This window comes from Corvus hawaiiensis, chromosome 6 (assembly GCF_020740725.1).
Source record: "Corvus hawaiiensis isolate bCorHaw1 chromosome 6, bCorHaw1.pri.cur, whole genome shotgun sequence".
In the NCBI taxonomy this organism is placed as follows: Eukaryota; Metazoa; Chordata; class Aves; order Passeriformes; family Corvidae; genus Corvus; species Corvus hawaiiensis.
In genome coordinates, this window is record NC_063218.1 from 12,625,998 (window position 1) to 12,652,021 (window position 26,024).

Genomic DNA, 26,024 nt, shown 5'->3' on the forward strand with positions numbered 1-26,024 from the left:
TCCGAAACCCACCTCAACCCTAAAAACAAGGCGTAAAGAACACAAGTGCACCTTGCTGAGCTAAATCACTGTGAGCATCCTTGGCAAGGGCTGAAGCACTTCACTTTGATTGCTGGATCCCTATAAGCAAAGGCAAGACCAGAGTAAACGAGGGCCTGCTTTTTAGGATATTTTGTCTGCTCAAAGTCCCAGTCCCTTGTAGCTATGCTGGGGGAAAGGTAAAATACTGTAACTTTACCCTCCCAAACTGACTCATCTCTATTTGTCTATCATCAGCTGTTTTCTCTTTAAATATTAATTTCATGTAGATTCAAGGCAGCTATAAAGTTTTTTTCAGTTTATTTTTTATTTAAATAGTGGCCCTAGAGTGATAAAATGTATGTTTTTAGAAAGTAATGTATATATAATTTTAATCATTATCTTTTTCATTATCTTTTCTGTTCATGGTAGCATCTTTCCTGTAAGCATGGCAGGGTTGACCTACCATTGAACTTAAGTTCTGAATCTAGTGTATTTGTTTTATACTATTACCCCAGGCAAAAACGGTTCTAATTTCAAGAGAGACTAATTAGAAAAATGCATCAATGGTTTTTTTCCCTTGGAAACTGGTGCACAGATGCCATCCAGTGTCCTTGCTGAGAACTGCAGCCCAGCTCTAGGAAAGGGCTGGTTTTGTCTTTCAGACTGCAATTAAAAAAATATTACCATTCCTCAGTGGCTTTGTTGTTTGGATTTTTTTAAATTCCTGTCTTTCTCTCCCCCAACCCTTTATTTTTTCTTACAGGTTGTCTGGCGAAAGCTGGGTGATGCTGCGAGCTCCAAACCCTCCATCAGGCAACATCTGTCAGGAAACCAGTTCAAGGGGCCCTTGTAGGAACACTGTCCTGGTGACTGGAAGTGATGGATTCTGTGAACACTAAAGAGGCAGAACTCAGTGTTTCTGGCTGCCTGTTCTTTGGGAGTTGGGGTTGAGTTTTTTCAGGGTTTCCTTTTTTCTTTTTTTTTTCAACTTTTTTTTTTTTTGGTAACAATAGTGTAAATATGGCAGCTAAAGGCCTGATTTCCAGGCTGTGGTGCTCTGGAACTACTGTTCACTGGGTAACCATCCAATAATGCCAGACTTGCATAATTTGTATTGTAGTTCAAACCTGCTTTGTTGTAATGGTCTGTTTGTAGAATTAACTAACTCAAGAGAATTTCTAAGAGGAACAAGAAGAACCCTTAACCTGCGGAGAAGTCACCATTTGTATTGCTCCTGTCCACCCGCTTGTCAGTGATTCATAGCTGGGTTAGTGGCTCCAGGCAGCCAAGGAAAACACAATTCCAATTCATTGGCTTACTGCCTGCCAAATTCATGAGCTGCTAACTCTCTTTTTGGAGGTCCTTATTTTGAAGAATGACATGAAACTGTTTTCACAAGGCTCTGTGTAAAATACTGAGTGGCAAGCTAAAAACACTTTACTGCCCTACATTGTATGGTGGTACTCATCACACAAGTGTACATAAAGGTTCAAGACTCTGTATCAGGTGTTAATGAACAATTTTTCATGATCAAATGACACAAGATTTCTGCAGTCATGATGTGAATGAAGTCACTTAGCCACACACCAGTATTCCCTACAAATGCGGCAACACTTTTCCTGTAAAGCTTTCACTATGAAATAATTCAGCAGAAACTGCTATCCTGACAATGCTTATGGCTTTCACAGGATCTTCAAGAGCAGCTCATCGTTCACATAAGGAAGATTTGGGTGGGTTTTTAAAATGTTCTTGCTGGATCCCTCACCTATACTGGTTCCTGTGTAAGGTAACCAAACAACAACCTTGCAGAGCTGAATAAAATACTCCATGAACACGGGCTGTCGGGTGAGACTACTTCCTGCTATTCAAGCTTTATTTTTGTCAATGAACCAAAACAAGTGGGTTTTTCCTTCTTCAAATGGTTGTATATAAAACAATGGGACTTATATTTTGCTATTGTGGAGTAGCTGCCTGTGTAGTTGTAAGAATTTGACTCCCTCCTTTTCCAAGTTGTCACAGCAGCTGTCCCTGTATTTCATTAGATGTTCTTTCCCAATAGTCCAAGGAAGCGGGGCTTCATTATTAGAACTCATTGGTGTAAAATAATTTTAAAGACAGACATGTGAAAAGCTCAAAGCCTCCTCTTCAAAAGTTGCATCGATTTTAGTGATTAGTTGGAGGATGTAATGACCTCAAACACCATTACTTTCTTTTTGTTCTCTGCAAGAATCAGTCACAGATACAGACAACTGTATTAGCTCGACAGGTTCTTCCTCTAAATTAGTTTGTTCTACCAGTTGAGTTCTTGACTTGTGGTATTGTATTAACACAGAGCACTGATACAATACCAAGGAGCCCATGTGGCAACTTATGAAAGGTAATTGGTCCCGTGGTGTACAATAAACTATAGCTGCCTGGCTGAAGAATTTGCAGTGTCAGAGCCGAAACCTGTAACCAGTAAAAAAATAGAGAAGGAATACAACCAAAATACACCGTAACCACTAGGAGTAAGTAAGTATTCATTCAGTATTCATTGCAGAAATGTAAATTTAACAGTTGAGTTGGTTATTTAAAAATAACCAACCAAGAACCACCCCCAAAACACAAGTGCATACTCTCACTCACACACCCACCAATAGATTGTTTCTTACTACTGCTCAGTCAGTGAACACTGGGCTAGATAGCTCTCAGTCTAATAGTATTTCCATTCCTTGGAGTCTGGAAAAATCCATTCTAGAGTCTGACTGTCTCCTTTAAGATACAGCATCTTTAGAGGACTCTGGATTTCCTCCTCTTTGCTCTTTAACCTCCAGTTTCTAGTCACCATTGGTGATTACTTGTCTTTCTTCTGTACAATTTATACCTTGAGATTCTGTACCAGAAAAGGTGATGTAAAGCAGAGCATCATTATTCCTTAACATTTAATGTCACACAGAGGGTTACTTTAATCTATCTGCTTAGCCCGTTTTAACTTTGGTGGCATCTGATTGCTGGATTAAGCAGAGTTCAAGTATATTTGGAACAAAGTTGATTTATGCCAGTGAATTTTAACTAAAGCAACACAAATGTTCCCAGCACTTGGAGAGAGTTAACTGTGTTCATGACATGCTTACTATTTAAGGGGTATATGAGGCTATTAGCAGGTCTTCTAGATAAGATAAGATAAGATAACTTAGATATCAAGATAAGAGCTATACTAATCAGATTACTAGTCTCACCACTATGTGATTCCCATTCAAATATTCCCTGCTATCAAATCTCTCTCAAAATCTATTCAATGACTTCAAGCAAAGCTTGTTTTGTTCCACCTGCACATCTCACCTACAAGGGAAGCAACTGCAGTTGAAATTAGCCCTGCAAACCCTGAAGAGCCAGTTTACAGGGTAGGCAGCAGTTCAGCTGAACAACCTTCATACTCGTAGGGTACTGCCCTTTTTAAAATTTTATTTGGCAGCATCATTTTCAATGTAAGACATGCATCACTGATTTTGCAGAAGAACATGACAGTGCTGTACCTTGGGGTGTTACTGTTCAGGGGTTTTTAGGCTTGCTGTTCTTCATACTTAGCTCCATTTGAGCTATAAAATGTCTTCCTGGGGTAAAATGATGCTCAGTGACTTTACAGGATGACTTGGGTGCTGAATTTTCAGCTGTCTAAAAAGATGTTTTATACACATATTTAAATTCACTTACCTATGCGCTCAGTATTCAGTGAAAACTACCTGAGGAGCTTTGTACATTAAGTTGGAGGGGAGCATCCCTTGAAATAGTGGCCATTAAGTTAATATATTTGGGGCAATAGCCCAAGATAATTTCCTCAAGATTGAAGCCCTGGGTTCTGCAATCCTCTGGCAAAGAAAGCATCTACTGTTTACAAATGGACTTTGCTTGCTTAAGGAAAGTAAAATCACATCCTTGGCTTTTGTTGGAGTGACTGGAGTAAGCAGCATTTCCCTAACAGCTCCTGAAATGCTGCTGTGTAAGCAGCTTCAGTTGGCTCTTTGCACCTTGATAAAGACTGCTGAGCACAACCTTGTTTGAGAATGGCACATTTTTATCCAAATATTAGATATTAAATGAAATCAGTGTTAAAGTGACCTTTTATCTTTCTAGAAACTGGGGGGGAAGAGTACTACTGATCTTTTTCAAAGTGCATGACTGTAAAGTGATAAAATTGTATATTTTTCATAATGTGGGGAAAGTCTATTTGTGCTGCTTTAGAAATCAGTTTAAAGTTTGATTTCTGTTAAACCTGTGATCTTACAGCCCTGCTATATTTTCTGTATATGATTTACAAAGAACTGGAAAAGTTAGCACCTGCTGTTGTGTATATAGCAAAATTCTTTAGACCTTAGCACGCGTTTTTACCTATTATTGAACCACTCTGGCTTTTTTGGGGAAGGAAAGTAATAGTACAGTTTTTTTTGATAATGTGTGTAAAACATTAATTTGAAATATTTTAGTAAAAATGAAGTAAGAGATTGATTGTGATAGTGTATACTTCTAGCTGATAAAATAAAATACATTCTTTTTAAATAAACTGATGAATAAGATTTGGGAGACCACTGCTGAACTATCTTGGAGTAAGTATCTTGGAGTAACTATAGTTATGAACTCTGAACTAATATGAAAAACCTGGAAATCCACTAAATTCAGAATCAATTTTATTTGGGTAGAGTGAACAAAGTAGTCCCATTTATAACTATGATGTACACCACAGTAGGCTGTTACATTCAGACTTTCACACTTAGAAAATATATATATTATGTACAGGAATTTGCAAATAGGTGTAAACATACAATATTTTAAGATACCAGTACATTCCAAACCAAAACTATCAGCAAGGCAAACACCTCAAAATTATTCCAGTCAGCTAGCATTCAGAATCTCTCTTAAATAAAGCAGCTTTTATGCTTGACATCGTGTTGTTTTACTTACTATTAAAAATGAAGTTTCTTATTATAGATCAAATATCATAGTATCTGGCTATTTTGATACTCAAAAATAGGCACTGATTTCTAGAAGGAAATTTTCTTCTTACTGATATAATTGAGCCAATATGGCTGGTTTTGCTAGTACAAAGTAATCCAGTGCTGGAATAAGTCAAGACAATTTAAACTTAAGTCAAATGTATAAAGTTAGAATAGATACTGCAAAGCTGATTAAAATCTAGAAGCCTATATAACTCACCATAAACCATACTGCAAACAGATCAGCTAAATTTTCATTTAATCTCATTTCTTCATCTAAATTATACAGATTGCCCTCCTCTTCATCTTTACAATGTAGGTTTTGGCTGTCTACTCCTGCCTAGTCAACAGAAAGGTATATCGTGCAAATTACCTCATGCTATCTCATCCATGTAGCACGTCCAAGTCCTGCTACAGGTGGCATACCAGGTGGTGGAATTGGAGGTGGTACAGGTGGCTGTCCACCTGGGGGAACAGTAGGAGGGGGATAACTAGCTGGTGGCATTCCCAGCCCTGGAGGTGGATGAGGTGGTACTGCATGAGTTGGAGGCAGTCTTGGAGGTGGGAAATTAGGGTTGTATGTAGGTGGAGGAGGATATCCAGGAGTAGGAGGTGGAATATTGGGTGGGGGGAAAGAAGCAGGGGGTGGAGGTGGAACTGGTGGTGGAGGGTTGGGAGGGTAGACATGAGGATGATATGGTAGATGAGCTGGTGGTCCATAGGCCGGTGGTAAAGCTCCGTATGTTGGTCCTTCTGTTTTCATCATCGACTGGAGACTTTGATAACCCTCCCCTGACATGTAAGAATTTGTAGTAGACATCCCTGTAATATAACTGGTGGGGGGTGGGGGCGGGGGACGGTGTGGCAGAGGTGGAGGTTGATGTACTGGGGCAGGATGAGCAGGGGGAGGAATCTGGACCTTTGGCATATCTACTGAGTCCACAGTAGTAGATTGCTCTGGCTCTCCCATTGAAACTGCCGTTGTCAAAGGAGGCTTGCGCTCTGGAAAAGAAAATTTTGTTTATTTTTTTGAAGGATAGTGGCAAGAACAGCTTCTGAATACTTCGTATTTTTCTTCCAGTTAAATTAGCAAAAGACAACTCAATTCTCTTAAGTCTCTGAATGCCATATGGGATCCAGTCAGACCTCCTCAGGTCACTAAAAACTGACTAAGCTGCCTACCAAAGCTTCAAGGTCAGCTTTTCCCATTCTTAAAGTCATCTTTCCTATTACTATTTCTTTATAATTTAAATATTGTTGTACAATCAGCAGAATTAATAGACTGAATGGATGGAGTCAGAACTAGTGGATTTAAAGTCATGAGATTCATGATACCAAAAATCTTTAGATCAGTGCTTCCATCTTCTTTAGTCCAGGCCTCATTTCTACCTCTTTGGTAATCCAGAAGGTGTCCTGGGATTACCCTCTGCACTTTACCTGCCTCCCAGATTGGGAAATATTATTTGAGAACACAGGCCAAAGTCTCAAGTCTTTAACACTCAGTTCTAAACCTGTTTACCAAAGAAAGAAAAGAAGAAAACCGGAAGGTAAGGAAGAAGGGCATGAAATATGATCAGCTTTGTCCCACTGATTAATTTCAGTGAACTCAGTACCTGACACTCTGGAGAAGTTCATAAAAAGGTCAGCATTTTACAGAATTATACCTAGCCACTTCTGGAAAGAACATGCTTTAAGCTGTCTTCTCTTTAAATAAGAATAGGTTTTTTTTCCCTCTTAATGCAGACATTATGAAGTAAGTAATACCACTATGATGACTAATCTTAATAGCAACCTCTCTGTATGGTCAGAGAGATTATTAAAACAACCAACAAAAAAGACATCTTGACATTCATCTTGCTTGTATATATAAGCATCTAAAACATTGTTAAGAAAGAAAAGCTCCTAAGTTAAGTAAGAGAAAGCTCATACAGGGCAGTCTTTTCTAGTGGCATACTACACTGCCACTGTTAAACAGACTTTGAGATAAATCCTCCTCCTGGGTCACTTGGTCAATATGCATGCTGTTTTCACCTGGTTTTTCCACAGAGCTGCTATTTATTTTGATAAGGTTGCAGTGCTTATACAATTACATCCTTATATAAACAAACTCCAAAGGAAAATTTCAGGTAACAGGGGAAATAAATCCATTACCTGCCTAAGCAGGATTTTAACAGTGAAACTGTGCCCTAGGAAAGCCACATAATTAAATCACACAAGGTGTGCATGCTGGCTGTGGTACCCATGATTTCAGTGACTTCTAGCTCCAAAATTGTAGCAGGCAGTAACTTCCTCATTTGTTCATTTTCAGAACCATTCTGGATGCAAGATGTGCATTCAAGATCTAACAACTGAAGGAATAATGAGCATGGTATTTAGAAAAACTTCGTTCTTAATTAGATTTTAACAAATGAGAAAAACTGTCCTACTATATTTCAGGGCATTGCTTTTCTCTCTCCTAGTTCCCTGTTAGAAGCTGTCATCTTACAGTTACATTATGGACCATGGTCTGTGAAATATTTATGTCATATTTAAGGGTCACTGGAAGGACAGCTAATGCACCAAGGCGCTGGGAAGCACATTTTTACAACAGTACAGTGTATTTTGCAAACGTAAGGCATGTGTGCAGTATTAATGTTCTCTGGCAGAAAAAAAAGTCCTCTTTTGAGGTACAGCAATGAAAGCATCCCCCTTACTGTTTGGAAGTTGCACACCTGCAGAATTCCTGTACTAGAGATACAACTTCTACAGGACAGCTGAAAGCTGCTCTAGTAATCTAATATGGCATTTACCACCCTTTTGAGATCATGAAGTCCCTTTTAGCCTGCTATTAACAATTAGTTTTAGTCTTTTAGACCTTTAACAGTTGCAACTTTGTTTTGCCTTTATCCACCTAGTATAGTCTTGTTTCCATCCTAAGTTTTTACTTCTGTCTGGAAAGCCTGTGCTACTATGATGAAATTCCCTCTAGAGCTTATCAACCTTTTATTTTTACCTGCCAAGCTGATTAATCAAGGCAACAAACCCCTGCCCCCACACCATTACTACCGCCTGAATGAAAAGCAAGTAAGTTAACAAAAATAAATGTGTTTAAGAAAATAAAAGCTTACCTGGAGGTGGATGTGCAGGAGGTATTGGTGGATGTGAAGTTTCAATTTTAGGAATTTTAGATGGTGGCGGTGGTTCTAAAAAACATTTGTCAGTTTGTGATTGGTTATTGCTCTGCAATATTTTCCAAATTCCAACTCTGGTCTCATGCAAATGATTATCACCTCACATTACACTATGCCAAAGTACCATGGAAATCCTATTTACTAGGTATGTTTAATAAAGAAAACTAAAATCAACACCTTTGTATAAATAAAGTGGCATCAAGTATCACATCCAAGTCTTCCAAAAGGACGTATGCCTACAAGTTCAAGTGATTTTGTAACTAGAGACAAACTGTCCCAGTAACAGTATGTAAGTGAAGATGAGCAAGTATATGTTTTCTAGCCCAAAACTTGTAATTAGTTGAAACAGCTCTCAAAAGAAGCTGACCTATGCTCTGCTAGGGAAATGTGTGTCAGAAACCAAACAAAATAGCAGCTGGACAGGAGAGAGGAGGGAGAAGAGACAGCTCACTGGAATACATCTGCAGAGCTACAGGGGAAGAAGTGCCAGACTTCCTTAGGAAGTACATCCTAGCTATCCTGAACTACTTTGTTCCAAAACAGCAAAATGAAGAAAAACCCCCATACAAACAAAAGAACCAGATACGGTCACTGCAGTGAGCCTGCATTTCTTAAGATACACTATGTATTGACACAAAATGGCTTTTAGTGGAAGCCATGCCAACAACCAATTACAAACACTGCTGATTACAAATTACAAACACCAACATGCTTACTGTTAGTGCAGCTATTTAATGACATGGTACCTTCAGTCACTTCAAGGCCTCACAGCTGGCTGAGGAACTACTCCCAAATGATGCATGGAGTTATACACTGAGAGATGACTAGTTTAGCAAGACTTCTACTGAACAGACTCTATTAAGGGACTCTTTGGGCACAGTTATACTCAATTTTTTTCAAGTTTTGCAGTTAGGAACATTGTAAAAACAGTTATAGTGTATCTTTAAGGTGCATTATCACAATCAAAATAGTTTTAGAGCTGCCAAGCCTGTAAGCAAACAAAGTGCACGTCAGCAACTTACTTATTCTGGTTTAAGCAGTAAAATAGAAGCATCGTGAATAGAATATTAATATTTACCTGCTGCCTTTGTTTCTTCTTTTGGAGATACAGCCTGTTTGAAAAAAAGAAAAAGAAGATAAAAGTAAGACCACTGCAGTCAGTCTCTTCTCCCAGGTAGCGACAGGACAAGAAGAAATGGCCTCAACTTGTGCCAAGGGAGGTTTAGATTGGGTATCAGGTAAAATTTCTTCACGGAAAGAGTGGTCAGGCATTGGAACAGGCTGCCCGTGGAAGTGGTTCAATCACCATCCCTGCAGGTATTCAAAAGATGTGTAGATGTGGCAGTTGGGGACATGGTTTAGTGGTGGACTTGACTGTGCTGCATTAACGGTTGGAGATGATGATCTTAAAGCTCTTTTCCAACCTAAATACTTCTACAGTCTCTTAACAACAAATGCAAGACAAACACTGAACAAAGTCAAATCACACTGGGAAAGCCCAGCTTAACTGGCAGAATGAAAAGACTGGAAAAATAGCAGGTATTTTATATGCAGCATTTCCTGCTGTTCCCACTGTTGAGTATTACATCTCATTTAATGTATTTATCATCCACTGCTCATATGTCATGGTCCAGTACACTGCTCACTGAGCTGAAACAAGAGGCTTGGCCTCTGTTCCTGATTCTTCTTTGACCTGTCACTCAACCTTTGCCAAAATCCCTTCAGGCTCTTATGCTTTATTTACCAGGACAGGAGGGCAGTGAAAGTGTTGCACAGCATAAAACATTTCAGAAGCCTTCAGATGGAAAGCATTGTATAAAATCTAAATGTTACGCCAGAAAAAAAATGTATGCACACTGAACAAAGCCCACAAACCCTCACATCATCCTTCCAGTCACAAGTTTTTGGCTGGGTTTTTTCTTGTTTTGTTGGTTGTTGTTTTGTTGTAGTCCTTTTAAATAATCACAGATAAGGGAATAAGAAAAATCTTCCCAGATTACACAGTCCCACTGAGATGACTATTCGATGGTTTCTGAGAAAAGCAGAGAATTTAACTGAAATTTAAGTACAACTATATTTAAAATGAATGATGAAGGTTAGAGGGGTACAGTACATAGCTCCTCTGTCTTTTCAGTGAAAAGGTTTTAAGGGACTGTTTTATCTCCAGCGGCTTTACCTTCACAAAATGTTCCTCTGTTTCCTTCACTTTCCACAGCAAGAATGGACACACAGTTCAATCCAACTTGAACAATAACTTTTCCTTAATTCTGATGGATAGTCTCAAAAATTTTGCTGTGTAATTTCTGCCTGCTTGAGGCAACCTCATTCTTATATTCCTTTGACAGTCATTTCAATTTTCCAGACACCTTCCAACTGCTTTCCTGATTTTTAAGGACAATCTTTATCTTCCCATTTCAAACACACACACTCTTTCTTTGTGCCTCACGGACTCATCTGCTGCCTTCATTTTACTTGGGTGGTCTTTTCTTGACTTTCTAGCACTACATTCCATGCCTGTAAAACTGCATCAATTCTCCCTGCACTTTCAAACAGAAGCAAATAACTACATGTTGGATCTTTTCCAAAAATCACTCATTTTGTGAAGTCAGTTGATTACTTCAGGTGACAAGCAATTCAGTTATTATGCACTTGTTAATATGGAACAATGTCCAAAAAACAACAACAAGGTACATCATTACAACAGAACAAGAAACTGGAGCAAAATAACTCATGACAGAAAAAACAAACATCAATTAAAACTGCATTTATGCTAAAGAAAAAAAAGAATCAAGCAGTAACAATTCTCTAAGAATGGCAGCTGCTAAAATAGAGACGAACATTTATTTGGTCATTCTACTGCACTGTAGTTTGCCCTAGCCAGAACACCCACGGGTCATAATAAATAATAATAAATAATCAACATTATTTATTGGCACACTGATGGGTATTTAATACTTTCAGCTGAATCAACACAATGGAACTGTTCCTTTACTGCTGTTCCTGTGAGCAATGAAATTGTTCCCCCTAACAATTTCTAGTTTAATCCAACTGAAAATACTACTTACATCTAATGATTCACCAGTATATTTTTAGTGAAATCAACTGAAAATTCAAGTGCTCTTCACAACTAGAGATGCAGAGGATGTGCAGATGCTTTAGACATCTGGTATGGGTCTGTAAGTCATGGGCCAATGCCTCAGCTGCTTGAAAGCATCTTGGCTCAGTAGAAGGTAATGGAGTTATAAGAGTTCATGTAAATTGAAAATCTGGCCTCCAGGAACAAAGTGTATTTCTGTTCTGCACAAACCAAAGGAGAAGTCATGCAAAGCCCTATTTATAGAAGCAGGAAAGATCTTAAGTAAGGTTTATGGTACATCTAACTCCAGAACATTTTAGAAGCACCAAGTAAATCTTTCAAACACCACACATCTTGTTCTCCCAGACTGCTTTTTAGAAAAGGAACAATTTCAGATCACCACATTTACTTTTCTCAATTTCATGCTGCTTGTGCTGTATTCCTACAAAACTCCTTTGAGTCACCCTTTGCTTTTTATTTGTTGTGGCTGCCTACAGTGTATCTGTACTATTTATTTTCTTGATTATTAGGTGATGGACCTCAAACTAATTTCAAGAAAAGGTAAGTTTCACTGATGGCTTGGCCAGAGGTGACCATTCACGATCAACAGATACCAGTCAAGCAAAAGCATCATTTTTTTCCACAAGGTACTTCATTAATATATGGGATGGGGCAAAATCAGTAGTAAAGTAGATCCTTCACGTGAATGAGCAAGCATTCATAACATATTTATTGACAGCACAGAACCACGAATACTGAGAGCATGAACAGCTCATGTTGACTTAAAAGCCTCTCCATGGCTTTTGGCTCAAGTGGAGTAAGAATGTCATATGCCAGAACTGTAAAGGCTCTTCTGCATCAACAAAGTTGCCACATAACCAAATCTACTACATAAAATTAATTACAAGGCTCATTCTTAAAGCAAACACAAGTCTGCTGCACATTGTGGCCTTTAAATCAGATCAGCCTGAAAATAAATTGCAAGTTAAAGTTCAACTTACTGCTGGTCTTTTAATCTGTCTAGGAGGACTTGACTGGGGAGAGGGCTTTTTAGATTGCTGTGCTTGTGTTTGCTGCTGCTGCTGCTGTTGTTGTGCTGACGATTGCGACTCTTTTTGCTGCTGTGTCTGGGATTGCTCTGAACTCTGGGATTGCTGTGACTGCTGTACCGTAGGTGCCTGGGGTGTAGACTGAAGAGATGGTGGCTGCTGCAACTGATGAGGAGTATGATGAGGCATTTGCTGTTTTCCCTGTGAGTATAGATCCAGGATCTGATGACAGATATCTTAATGACAAAGAAAGGAAAATCTGAAGTATTATAACCATACAATGTACAAGTGTATATTTAACACACTTATCTGATTTTTACTGAACATCAACTTTGGAAAAATTCATTGCAAATATCACTCACCATTATAGTGACCTAAATAACTTTTTAAAAACAGACTAATTTTCAACTTATGCTTGCACTTCTGAGTTTCTTCTGCCTATGCTGAGCAATATGTACATGCATATGCACACCTTTCAGAAGAAGAGCACAGTGTCTTGGTAATAACACACTGTATGTCATTACTGTGTGCCTGGAGAGCCAGGTAACCACGATCACAGGACAGTAAAACAGCAAGAAAGCAAGTAGAAGACGATTATATGTTAAAACATACATGTTGAGTTAAGCCAGTCAAAGAAGTTTTAGGAACTAAGTAAAAGACTAGTACTAAATTCTTCTTCCAACACATTAGGAGCTAAAGGTCCCCTGTAATCTGTCCATCATTCATGGTACATCACAAAAACCCCTCTATCCTAGCATAATTTGGTCAAAAAGATCAATTATTAATGGGAAAACTACTAGAAATTGGGCTCCATTAGTTCCTGCGTTTGTAGAACCACTTATTTAAAATGAGGAGTAGGGTAATCATTAAAAAAATAGAAAACACACCATGACAATTCAGGCTAATTAGATGTGTTATAAACTAAACAAGTTGTAAAGCAAACATTGAACAAAAGACTAATCATGATGATTAAATATGCCTCTAAGATAAGCCAGTTCAATTTAACACCTGATTAAGGGATAGCACATACGACCTGAGTTACGTATTTGACACAAGATTATTTTGACTAAAACCTAGATAGAAAGCTATATGCATTTACTTATAACCTAGGCCACACAATTAAAAGAAATTTTGTGGTAAACCGTTTTCATACCTTCCAAAACATCAACAGGAACATCTTGAACAAACTGCTCCCACCATCGTCTGTACATTGGTTTTGATGTCCATTCCTGTATTTCAAACTTACACAAACGGCCTGCTAAGTACATAACTGCAACAGCTATGATCTCAGGCTCCCACTGCAGGGACAGTGTAGTGCAGAGGCTGCAATAGGAAATAAACCAAAACAAAACACAACCCTGGGGATTACCTGATTGTCCAAGAGCACTTTAATGTACAGCAGCTGTAATTAACAGGGCATAAAATCCCACCACACTTCTAACTTCTCCGGCAATTTTAATTAAGAGCCTTGTTAAACAAAAGAATTTACAAAACTAAACTATTTCTGGACTACCACTGTCATGAAATAAGGTCCCAAATCAGATTTTAGAGCTTCCCAATGTTTGTCAGTAAAATGTAAACAAATACTAAAAAAAACCCTGAAAGCCCCACAGAGCAGCCAACATGAACTTGTAAAGCAACTTGTCAAGCACAAGACAAGTTTTAGATCAAGATATAAAAGGTTATCTCTTGAACAGCCTTTGTTAAAGCTGATGCTAAAATAATTGATATTATAGGTATTATTGACATTAACTTTCTGTCATACTTAAAGTTACTATTTCCTGATATCAATTTTAAATTATGAAATATTTTTCTCTGTTTTCTCCACAGATTCTGTAACAATAATCTGCTTACAGAATGTTAGATCCAGCCAGCCAGCTGAATTTCCGTGAATTCACTGTGGCTGTATAAGAACAGAATGCCCTATTCTAAAGGCCTGCAGTGCAAAGTACAGAATTATTTTGCCAGGATCCTAAAAAAAAAAAGTAAATTTCTAATATGGTGCTTATTAAGGAAGCACAATACAGCCTCTTCAGAACAGAGATAACTATTACGCATGATTTAAAACAAACTCTCCAACTTCATACAAGTGTTTTCCTGAAGTGCATTTTAAGCGTTAGGTTTTTTAAAATACTAAATGCTATCTAATTTCAAGTACAATAGTGTCCAAACTTTGATGGATAAATTACAGTAGTTTAACAAACTTAACAGCGACGGTCATGCCATAATTTTGTTCTACCTGCAAGACTGACAGCAGCTGAAGTAAACATCTCTTGAGATCCACATTAATTTTGCTCAAATTAATTTGGAGAGTTTAGGTGGTATCTACAGAATCTGAACCCACACAGGACTAATTCAAATCAGGCATGTGATTAAAAATGCACCTCCTTTTTTATGATGTTCTACTGCTGTAGGCATGACTGAAAGCAATGTATTCACAACTTCTGGACAGTCAGGCCACTTACACATTTTCTTAAGGGTTTGCTATGGAAATAGAAAGTAATATTTAAGTCCTCAGTGAATTAAGGTGCCCAGCTCTGTAGAATCCTCCTGAAGAAGGCTAAAGTGTGTCAAGTTGATTTGATTGAGATTTTCAATACCACATGAGAAATCCTTCTACACACACTCCTGTTAATTGATGTGATTCTTACAAGTTCGTTACTCAAGAAGTTGTAAATCTAGTGCTAAAAACTATATTCCTCAGTGAATTTAATGGCTACTTCACTATTACCAAAATATCACATTAAAAATACATTGATGAACGCGATGAAATTAAGAAATGACTTTTTTTTTTCAGAATGAGCCACATATCACAGATTTGGCAAGAAGCCAGCTTGTATCCTGGAGATCTAGAATTTGGTTTGGTCCTTTCAAACAGTAACTTTCTTTTTAGTGCAGCACTATCAGTACCACAACATTGGAGAGGTCTTACTGATCTACTTCCATACCCAATCCAGATTCCATGCTCAATGGAACTATCATGGTAATGATGGACAGAAAAACTGAGGAACACAACCAAGAAAACATGTAACAAGCAGGGGAAAAAAAAAAATCAAAAATTTGCCAAAGAAATATCCAACCCCAGAACAAAGTAAGCAACAGTAACTATTTCACTTTCAAAATGTTTCCTAGGTGTATCTTACCTGTCATTGACAAATGTCCATGCCATTTGAACCAGTTTTTGAATTTTATTTTTGTCTCCTGAAAAACAATCAGAAAAAAAACCAAAAAGACATAAAATTAGGAGGGACAAACAGTTGGAAATAGAATATTCCTGCACTGATAATATATATTAACTTCTGGAAATCAATAACAGGCATTACTTGCTCACTCTGCAATATTTTACCTTTGAGTTGTTTGGCATACTTGAGAAGAAATTGGTATGGATGTTCTACTTGCAAATCAAACTTTATTGTTTGTAGTAAGATTCTTTCAAGCACCATCACTTCTTCCTATAGAGAGTTATAAAGCAACCACAGTATTATTCCTTCTTTCACTCAAAAATATTTTATGCTAGTATAGAGCATGACTACATAGCACTTCCAGGCAGCCATGTTTGTCTCCAAGGGGAACAGAAATCTCTCCAACTTGTAACACTATTTTAAACTCAGTTACCTTTTCTTCATATTTATTTTGCTGAGGACAGGGGATGTGGCATTTAAAATCCCTTTTTGTCCACAGAGGAATGAACTGAACCAGACACTGCATGAAAATGCCAGATATACAAAATCACAACAAAAATACAAGTTCTACCATGTTTCTCTCAGAAGTTTCAGGTCCTTCTGCTATTTAAAATAAGGAAATTTTAAGAGAAGCTACTTTTACTAAGCCAATACTGTAAACAAGAAACTTCTCAATACTTTTGATACTTAGTTCTCTTATTTAAGATTTACTATTAATTACTTCCTAAAATCCCATTCAGATGATTTATGTCTTGGTAACATTTCTTGCTCTGGCTGAAATTACTAAAATTTACTTTAATTTGCAAAATAATATCAGAATTTACACAAGATAAAATGCAAACTTTTTATAAAAACTATTGCTCCGGTAAGCTCCCAAAGCTACTTTTATTAGGAAGAATTACTTTCATAGCTACCTATCACATTACCTGAAAGAGCCATAGATGCATGCTGAACATCTAATTTAATTTAGAGCAACTGAAAATCAGTCAATGCTCTATTGAATGTATGTCACTTTACTACAGTACAACAGGATGAAATCAATTTCAGCATGAATATTTTTACCTTTGGGTCATCTCCAAATTGCCCAAACTGTACATCATTTAGCAAGCTACGAGCTGTTTTAATTATATCTTTACATTTCTTAGGTGTTTCTTCAACCTTTCCTGCTAGGAAGAGACAGCAGGCTCCTGTCACCTAAAAAAAACAAAGTACTTTCAAAAAATGGTCTGCATGTAGATATGCAATACAGTGTAGCATTATAAAAACACTGTCAGTTTCCATTAACAGTTTGGTAGAAGTCTCCCAGGAATTACTTAATGAACATATTAATTTCTAATTTTAATACAGTGTTAAACTTTTATTTTCTCAGAGGAAAAATCCAGATTTTGGAGGACTGTCCATTTTATACAACTTTGTGTCAAGGCCAGAAACCCAAAGCACAATTTGTCCTGGTTCAATGTTGTCTGTCAAGCAGTTTTAAGACTGTATTACACTTCTTTTTTCCTTTTAGCTAATACAGAAGTGCCAGCACTACAGCTGCTACTCTTTCTAAAAAACAGTATCAGCAAGATAGAACTGCAATGTCAATATATTTCCAAGCATAAACATAAATGTGTAAACACGCAAGAATAATGAATTTTAAGCTGTAATAATTAAAAGACAAAAGGCTAATTTTCCATCTTTCCGTAGTGAACAACAGTAGTACCCAAGTGACTAATCACCATTCTAAATAGTCCATGCCCAGTGCAATCATTAAATTAAGTCATCAATATTCTAAATACTTACATATCTTGGGAACTGTTTGAAGGAATGAAACATATAAAACCGATGGAAATAAATTATTCCGGTTGCTAGAGTGTCATAATGTCTGTGGTGCAGATTAAGGACTTTCAAGCAGCATATAAAACACATTTAAAACCAAACATGCACTACGGATTCTGCTTTATCAAGTTCCTCAAGTCATTGGCTGTTCAGTGACCAGTTAAAAAACACTGCAAGTAAAGCAGGAGCTTCAGAAAAAAAAAGCCACAAAAGCCCTTAAAGCTGTGTAAATACTATGATCAGGCCCAGATGCAGATGATACCTAAAGCATTTGTTGTAAGTGTGCAAAGTCCTGATCGTATTTACAGAAAGATGCACGTAAGGTCATCCCTGTGTTGCACCATACCTGCTTCAGAGAAGGTCAAAATCAGCAGTAGGGACACGAAGGAACAGAACAATTATCACTTCACATTCAAGTGCTGGTGTGGAGGAAAGGTACTATTCACACCTACAAATGCAAATAAAATCTGAACATGCTCCCTACTCTTCACTTTAAGAAAAGTAAAAATTTTGGCTTCACCATGCTTTATTAAAAAAAGACCTAAGGAGATTAAAGGAAGCACAGGAATATAGGAAACAGAAAATTTAAGTGGCTGTCTATGGAAGAATGGGACAGTTGTAAATCCCAAACCAATGAAACAAAAAAACAGCCACCAAAGACCAAGACTGGGGAGGGCAGAGGTTGAAAGCCTCAAAGGCACAATCTAGAAAACTGAGGGAAAAATTCAAAATTTGAGAAGTCATATAGCGAAACACTGAGTTTCATAACTCACAGGAGTTACTCTTAATTGGAAAGTTTGTATCATCTTAGCTCCCTATCACCGAATTGGAACCTTGTTAATCCAATGAATGGATAGAACTGTGTAAAAACACATTACATCCAAAGGCATGTAAACACAAAGTAGTTTTGATTAATGACTAAGAAACATTTGAACAGCTGAGCACGTGACATTTCTTGTACATTTTATTTTGAAAACTCACTATTCATAAAGACATTTCAAACCAACAGGAGTTTAAAGGATACAGCCCTAAACGTGTTCCCACATCGAATATGAATCTGGCCCCTTCCCTGCGGTATCGTGCCTCTGTAGCTGGATCAAGCCCTTCAAGCTGTGACGGTGTATGTGCCAAATCTTTCTTATCCCAGTACCAGCATGGCTTTGTATGGTCCAGGTTTGCCAAGTTTACAGAAGGGCTGGAATTTTCTTTATTCTCCTTCATTTATTAAAACAGAATTGTCCTTGCTTTTTAAATTTTCAAATACGAAGTCTTCAGAGAGTCACTTCAGGACCTTGAAGAAAAGGCAAAAGGAATTTAAAAATAGAGAACTGCCCCCCTCTAGTTCCTGCTCAAAGAGGAGTAAAGAGGAATAGTGTTTAGCCTGGCCTGTTGGAAAGAACTTTTTCCTATGCTCAAAGACAAGTAATAAAGAATTTTCCTTTATCCTCCCCATATATTGCAAATACAATCAAAGAAAAAGCCACCTGTTATCCTTGCTATTACCTGTTTAGTAATAAAACTTCAAGAATACAACTCCAACAATATCTGCTCTTTCTTAGTAGAACAACTTCCATCTACTTTGTCCATAAAAGTAGGAAAAAACAATTCAGAGATGGCTGCAGAAAGATTTGAAAAATTAGGGGGATTAGCTGACTATTGGTAACTAGGAAAGCCATTGGTGAGATGAGCCTAAATGGCCACTTAAATACCTGCCTGCTCTTCGGATACCCGAGCAGCAACCACTTGGCAGAAGCTTTGTAAAGTGATCCGTACTTGTACTACTTAAAGAAAAAATGTAACAAAAGCAGTGTTCTTTCACATACCAAGATTAAGTCAACCGATGTGAGCTTGTAAAGTAAGGTAGCATCTAAAATCATACCCAAAACAAGGCAATTGAATACACTCCAAGAATCTCCTACTTGCCTGTGTTTACCAGCACTTTCTGTACATCGATGCAAATCACAAAGCTCTGCAGGCACCTTTCTGGTGTTTGAATCACGACAGATGCTCAGCCATGCCTCAACTTAAAGAATGAAGACTCACTGCCTTTATTTTTCAGGCACAAAACTACCCTTACTGTAATTCAACTAACTACAGATACCATGCACAGATTACTGCAGTCACCTGCAGAGGTTTGCATAACAAACAGTGATTGATATGCTGCAATATATTCGCTCTAAGCAAGCCAGTCACAGCAAGACCCAAAACTTAAAACACTTAAATTTGGCTATTACTTTTCGAGACGTTTCCCTTCCGAAAACGGAAGGAAGATCACGTGAACGGCCAGGAAAACAGCCAGAAAAACAGTCAGCACCTCGCTCACCTTCAAAAAGCTTCTCTTTTTCAGAATAAAGGAAACTGTCTTTGCCTCACGGTGGTTTTGGAATCACCTTCAGAACTCGTGGTATCGGTCAGACAGATCTAAACTCTGTCACAAAAAAAAGTAAACGGCTACTAAAAACTATTTCCAGAATCAAAAAAAGCGCGCCAAGCCACGACCACACATTCCCTTCGTATTTACTAGAAACGTGCTATTTTTTATAACTGTTATGATTCTTCTTCCTTACAAGCTATTTTGCTTCCTAACTTCTAAGTAGCTTAAAAACTAATTAACACTAAAAGCGCCTGAAGCGACGAGATCTGCTTCTATAAAGGAGCGAAAGCATTTCCGAATACGGAACCAGGAACGAAAATCATCACCCGCAAATATCCTAAATGAACCATCTCAAACGTCCCAATCCAGACCGCAACGCCCGGAAATAACAACGAAAGTTTTCCCTGCCTTTTTACGCACCCAGTAATCCGGCGGAGAGTTCCAGAGCTCGATCCCGGCTTTTTTACACCTTACCTGAGACGAACCCGTCGACCGCGACCGCAGCTCCGCCCCTGCAGCCCCAACCCGGCCGGGGATGCTCAACTCCTCTCAGACCCGCCCGCCTGCCCGCCGTAGACGGGGCTGCCGGTGCCCGGGGAGGCGCTCGCTCCCGGCCTCCCCGCTCCCTTCCCCCCTTCCCCAGACGGCGGCTGTCGCCGGCGGGGGGCCCGGGCGGGCTCCGCGCACTCACAGGGCTCGCGGGGAGCGGGAGCCGCACCGGAGCGCGGGGCGTCTCAGCGACAGCGCGGCCTCCGTGCCCTGTGCGCCGCCATCTTGGGAGCCAGGCCAGGCCGCGCGCTGCGTCATCACGTCGGAAAGGCGCAGCGCGCGAGGACCGAGGCTCCCGCCAATGAGAAGCGGCGCTCCCCCGCCCCCAGCCCAGTCCCCGCTCCGTCAGAGGCTGCCGAGCCCAGGCAGGCGGGCGACGCGCAGCCGTGCCCTGCGAGCGGACCAATCGAAACGCCGAGAGAGAAGATTGCAAGCCTCGGACGCCAATAGAAGCCTGAAGGGGCCAGCAGGGGCTGAATGACAGCCAACGGGAGCGCTGCCGTGCCCTGCTCCGAGGCCGGCCGCGAAGGCGAGCGGGTGGTCATTGGGGATTGGCCGCCACGCGCGCGGGAGGGGCGGGGCCTTCCGGCGGGCGGCAGCTCGGCCAATGGCGGCGGGGGGCGCAGAGAGGGCGGGGCCGGGCGGAGCCGCCGCCTCCCCACCGCGGGCAGTGGCGTCCGGCACGGGCTCGGGTGCGCCGCTCCCTCGGGCGAGGCAGGAGCGGCCGCTGGCGGGAGGTAAGGCGGGGCCTGCCCGGGCCCCCTCCCCTGCCTCAGCCCCCTCGCCCCGGCGCGGCACGGGCCCTTCCCCTCAACCCTCCGGGCGGCGTCGCCTTGCCGCGCTCCGCTGCCTTCTGCCCCGCGGGAGGCGCCGCTCTTTCCGGACACCCCCTCCCGCCACCCCGGGGTGCGCTCCGCGGGCCTGGCCTTCTTCTGCGTGGCCGGTCCGGGCCTCCTTCCCCCGGGAGCTTCAGCCTGCGTTCCGGCTCGCCCTGGCCTTTCCCGCTGCCCGGCCGGAGGGGCCGGCGCGTCCCCCGGGTCCGCCGTGGGCGGGCCGGGTTCGTTCCAGCCCGGCCTGCGCGGGTTTCAAGTGAGCCAGGCGGCGGCATTGGCGTTTTCTCTTGCCTCATTCCTCCTCGAGAGGTTGATAGAAACGATAGTAAAGAAGATGGCTTAAAACTATTTTCCCCATGATGTAATTTTTTTTTTTTTTTTAAATATGTGACACGGTTTGAATACGCCCTACTGCTACTTCAGCTTCCCGGAGAGCCTCCCATGCCTCCAGCTCTCGGGGTCTGGCTCAGGGGCGTCTTTGCGGGTGTGTGGCTACTCAGAGTCCTCCTCTGGCTGTCGAGAAGAGTGCTCTGGTTTCTTTCCTTTCTTATCCCGTCTGCAGCCTGCTTTAGTAAAGGGGTGAAACCTTTGGAGAAAGAAAGGGGGAGGGGTTAAAATTAGAATAAATCGTAAGCTGGTTATCGACAGGGGTGTTACTCCTGAAACAGCCTCGGTGTTTCAGCCTTCCCCTATTGCTACAGCAGCTGCCTGTCCCATGATCCTTTCCTCTTCTTCCTTACCCAGCAACACTTGATTAGAGTTGCTTAAGCTGAGGCTGTGCTTTGCCTTTAGTTCTTAGCAAATTCCTAAATTTTGAATTTGGCATAGAGTTTCTTACCCTACATTTATCTATCAGGACAAGCTCGGTTCTTCCTTTTGGAAGTTGTCCCTCACGGCTCAAAGATGTTCTTGCCCTAAGCTTGGCATCTGCTCTTCTGGATGGACTTGTCCTTGGAACCTAAGCTTGCTCCTGAGATCAGGCTGAAAGTAGATTGTCTTTGTTCCTTCTAAGAGTATGTAATGTAAGCACCTGTCTATTCAAGTGACAGCTTTGTTCTCTGAAAATTGCTACAACGTTAGTTTAATGTCTCTCAGGTGTTTTCTGCTTTCAGTTGTTGTAAGCTCATAACTGTCATGTGAAACAAGTATTTTGTAGGTGAGTAAACAACTGTGGCATTCTGTATGTCCACTATCAGGTTCCTGGTATAAAATAGTAAGCCAGTGTACAAGTTGTTGGAGGGAAAGGCATGATGGGCTCAAAGGTGGGGGTGGCTTCCTGATATTTTTGCTCAATTAAGTAACTTAATATGGTAGAGACTCAAGTATTCTGACTTGTGCCTTAATAAAGTTTTCAAGTTATGTTTAGCAGGGATTGAAGTATATATTGCAGTATGGTTGAAAACACATTCTTGGCATTGTGTGCCGAGAAATAGATTTAGGGTGTTGGGAGAAGAAATGCCACAAACCCCAAAATTGTTTGTAATCTGCATATCACTGTTTCCAGAGATGGCCTGATCTGTTGCTGAAATCAGATGTGCCTTGAAATAGAATTCTGGTTTCAGTATGGTACAGAAATTAAAAATAAACCATGTTATGGCTCTCTGCATGGAAAAGTGTATATCTTGATGATGTTTTCATTTTAATAAATCTATCTAGACATGTCTACTGTATCTATGTAATACTTCATCATAGTGGTGCTGATTCTATAGTTAATCTGATAAATTGGGTTGTTCTCAGCAAGTGAGTATTTCAGTGGTTTCTCTTTGAAAATAAAATAGATGCTTTAAGGGTATTGGAAGTCTTGAGGGATCTGTATCTTTTCTACTAGGCTGTCATAGTGCTTGGTGCATGAGACCTCATGATGCCTGTGGCGTAAGCTTTTGGAAGCCTGGGTGGTTCTGTTAAATCTGCCCATGCTGATGGCTGAAGGCAGGGTGGCTTGCTTTTATTCTCAATTAGGAGCTGTATTTTATAAAGTGAGGTTAATATTTTCTAAGTTAAAAACATTATTTAGGAACATGCAGGTAAAGAGAGTACCTAAAGGTTTTTAATTAATTATGCTCTAAAGGAATTAGGAAAAAAGAGTTTGTGGGAGTCTTCAGGAGGAGCAAAATTCAAGCAAAGAAATAAATTTACAAAAGTGGGTTGGCAAATTGGTAGAGTTTATCAGCTTATTTTCTTCAAAGTGTAAGTATTTTTTCTGATCAAATAGCTGTCTGAGGATCTGATTCAAGAGAGAGGCAAGGGAGTTAAGAGCTTGTTTCCTGTGGATAGTTAGTAAATTATCTTCCCTAGAAAGATCAGTAAGGTGTTGATAGTAAGAAGCACTCCATCTGCTTAAGAAAGCTTTAATGGGAGGTGAAGGGGTATAAGGACAAACCCATAGTAAATAATGTAATAGTTCTGAATTAGCAAGCTGATAAAAGTGAATTAAGAAACACATAGGGGTTTTTTGAGCTGTTCTCTTGGATATGGACCTTTTTTTTTGCCCTTCAGCATTTTGTGCTACCTTCAAATTAATTAATAATTTCTTACCAGAAGTTTATATTTAATTCATGAGGCAGTCTTGTGCCTAATATCTAGCTAGGTTCAACTGGGTGTGGGGGGAGATAATGTCAAAATGACAGTACTTACTTTTTTTAGTAGATTAGTACTATGTGAAGCATCTGAAATCAGAATACTGGCAGACAGTTTTCTTTGATTCTAATTCTAAGAATAAATGTCTTTTGGAATTTGATTCCTAACAATTAGCTAAATTTGTTGTTGTTTATTGTAGGTGTATCAAACAAATATTTAGCTAATTTTAGTAGCTTCTTTTGATATTATTTTGTAGATTGGCTTCTTCCCAGTATCACAGTAGTATTTATATACTGTCATTCTTTCCTTAACCTTACACTAAAATGGGATTAGCAAAGTTTTTTCTTTGCAGGGTAGATGTATGCAGTGCATACAGCAGTGGTTCAGTCTTTCTCTTTTCCAGATGCTTTAGGCTTGTGCTCAAGTTGGCAAACCTGTGGTGGTACAGCTTTTTTAGTAAAGCGGATTATTTGATTCTGACCATCCTTTGTCAGATAATTTTATAGAGACACTTCAGCTTCCTAGGTTTGGTTTTAGATGTCTAATAATGTTTTTAACCTAGACTATTACGTAAAATATGAGAAAGGGCCTCTCAAAGTGAAAAGTACAGCAGGAGTTCTTCATTGCTCCATAAAAATGCCCCATTAGCGTTGTCTGGCCTTAGTCTTGTGTATTTGGAGCTAGACTTTGTAGAGGCTTGTGTTTGTACAAATTAAGAGGTGAGTTCATGCCCAAGTGTGTTTTAACATTGCATTTTTGGTCTTGCCCTTCCTCTGCTTTAACCTTCTTTGCTCCCTTTTTCTGTTTTTAGCTGCTCTGCCCTACATTGCCTCTTGCTTGCATCTCTTCTAACAAATTACTATTCCAATTGCTCCATCTATCCATGTCCTTCCTTTACTACTTCCCATATTGTTCAGGTAGTCAGCTAATCCTTCTTTCTTTGAAATAAGGAAGAATTAGAGCTGTATTCTTTCATTTCAGTTCTGGGTTCTGTGGCCAGGCCAGAGCAGCAGACCTGTCACTGCAGGGAGGATTCCGCCTGTATGTCTAGCCTGGGCTGAATCATGTACAGATGTGAATGACTCTGCTTGAGATCAGTTTTGTCTCCAGTACTGGTGTTTACAGGCTCTTGTTGGCCAGATGTAGGTAATACATAAAGCAGAAATGCAGGGAAAGACATGTTTCTGAGAATGTAGCTGCTAATATCCTATTAGGAATTAAAATACAATATAACTTGTAACTTGAGAGATCTTTTTAGTCTTCAGAAGGATTTTCTGAGCCCAGTGTTAGTCTGTTATAAACTGGGGAATGACAGATTAGTATCCACTTCCTGGCTTATTTTATTCTTGGGTATATTCCCAATATCTCTGAAGGAGTTGGCTGCCCTGTCCTGGAAGTGCCTACAGCAGTGTTTGAACATGCTGTTTTCAACTAGTGTTTTAATGTAGGCCAAAATTGTTTTTGTAATTAAAGATGGACTGTAAACTCTGTCAGTTCTATTTAGTTGCTTTTTGATTGTTTCTGTTAAGAGTGTGATAACCTGCACTGAAGGGAGGGGAGTCCATCTCTGGGGCTCTTATGTTAGCTGTCTGATTGTAGCCTTTTGCATGCAGATCAGTTTGCAGGTTGTGCTTTTTATATGTTTGTATATATTTTAGAATATGATAAATAGTGATGAAATTCTCTCAATAAAACTGTCTCTTACGTTGCAAATGCTGCCTGTGTTTCTCAGTTAATATTGCTTTGTCTTTAATGCTTTATAGCACTAGTGCCTAAAGTTTTCAAGTAGTGTTTCAGCAGAGTAGGAAGAGAATGTGATGTGTGGATTTCTCCTTCCATGGAACCTATGTTACCGGTCCAGAGCTTCACGTGTGCTGGGTCTTGCCTAGTATGCCCATTCTCATGCTAAGTTAAGGGAATATGAGTTACTTTGTGAGAAGGGGTTGGTGCCAACCAAGCACGAGGTGCAGGCTGTTTCCTGCCCTTGACAGGTCCTGTGGGGGTTGTCTTTGTGGCCTCTCTTAGAGGTGCTTGGTTATCTTCATTTGATGACTGTTTGTTTGTAGATGTAGCCACATAATAACTTCAAGAACTGAGAGAAGGAGATTTTGCATTTAAGAACTTTTTTATTGAAATATTTCTGACAAATACTTCTGAAAGACCTCTTTTTACAGGTTTGCCTCTAGGTAATTCAAATGAACAATGCCTTAGTGTCTGCAATTATATAGTTTGTGGAACTGTATGTCTACTTTGTCCCACTGCTCAAGTCATCAGTGAGGATGATAATCAGTGTTAGTCCCAGTACTAATCCTTGGGGTATGCTGGTGTGACCAGCCTCCAGCTGAACTTTGTGCACCACATCCTCTTGAATCCAGCAGTGCAGCCAGTTTTCAGTCCACCTC

The 26,024-nt window shown here is 39.8% G+C and overlaps 3 protein-coding genes across 9 annotated transcripts in view; 2 read left to right on the top strand and 1 right to left on the bottom strand.

Annotated features, from left to right (window-relative positions):
* The window catches only part of CCDC85C (coiled-coil domain containing 85C), a 112,111-nt gene extending 107,537 nt beyond the window's left edge, over positions 1-4,574 (top strand). The window contains exon 6 of the mRNA XM_048307599.1: positions 785-4,574. Within this exon, the coding sequence (XP_048163556.1) occupies positions 785-874 (90 nt within the window). The 3' untranslated portion in view covers positions 875-4,574. The remainder of the gene's footprint in view (positions 1-784) is intronic.
* On the bottom strand, positions 1,861-20,446 carry CCNK (cyclin K). Of its 7 annotated transcripts, none has more exons than XM_048307598.1 (12): positions 20,355-20,446; positions 18,314-18,580; positions 17,254-17,335; positions 16,531-16,662; positions 15,633-15,738; positions 15,430-15,487; positions 13,440-13,609; positions 12,239-12,522; positions 9,240-9,273; positions 8,099-8,173; positions 5,365-5,993; positions 1,861-2,469 (listed from the first exon to the last, which is right to left on the bottom strand). In XM_048307598.1, the coding sequence occupies exons 2-11, from the start codon at positions 18,508-18,510 to the stop codon at positions 5,371-5,373; spliced, it is 1,761 nt and encodes a 586-aa protein (XP_048163555.1). In that variant the 5' UTR covers positions 18,511-18,580; positions 20,355-20,446; the 3' UTR covers positions 1,861-2,469; positions 5,365-5,370. The 7 variants fall into 7 exon arrangements, with proteins under 7 accessions (XP_048163555.1, XP_048163550.1, XP_048163551.1 ...); XM_048307593.1 differs by lacking the exon at positions 1,861-2,469 and adding an exon at positions 19,613-19,717 and having other exon boundaries at positions 4,669-5,993; positions 20,355-20,443; XM_048307594.1 differs by lacking the exons at positions 1,861-2,469; positions 20,355-20,446 and adding exons at positions 19,613-19,717; positions 20,138-20,237 and having other exon boundaries at positions 4,669-5,993.
* A 405-nt stretch (positions 20,447-20,851) lies between these two features.
* SETD3 (SET domain containing 3, actin histidine methyltransferase) overlaps positions 20,852-26,024 on the top strand; it is a 62,143-nt gene continuing 56,970 nt past the window's right edge. Inside the window, exon 1 of the mRNA XM_048307590.1 lies at positions 20,852-20,949. The gene's annotated coding sequence lies outside the window, so the exon portion shown is untranslated. The remainder of the gene's footprint in view (positions 20,950-26,024) is intronic.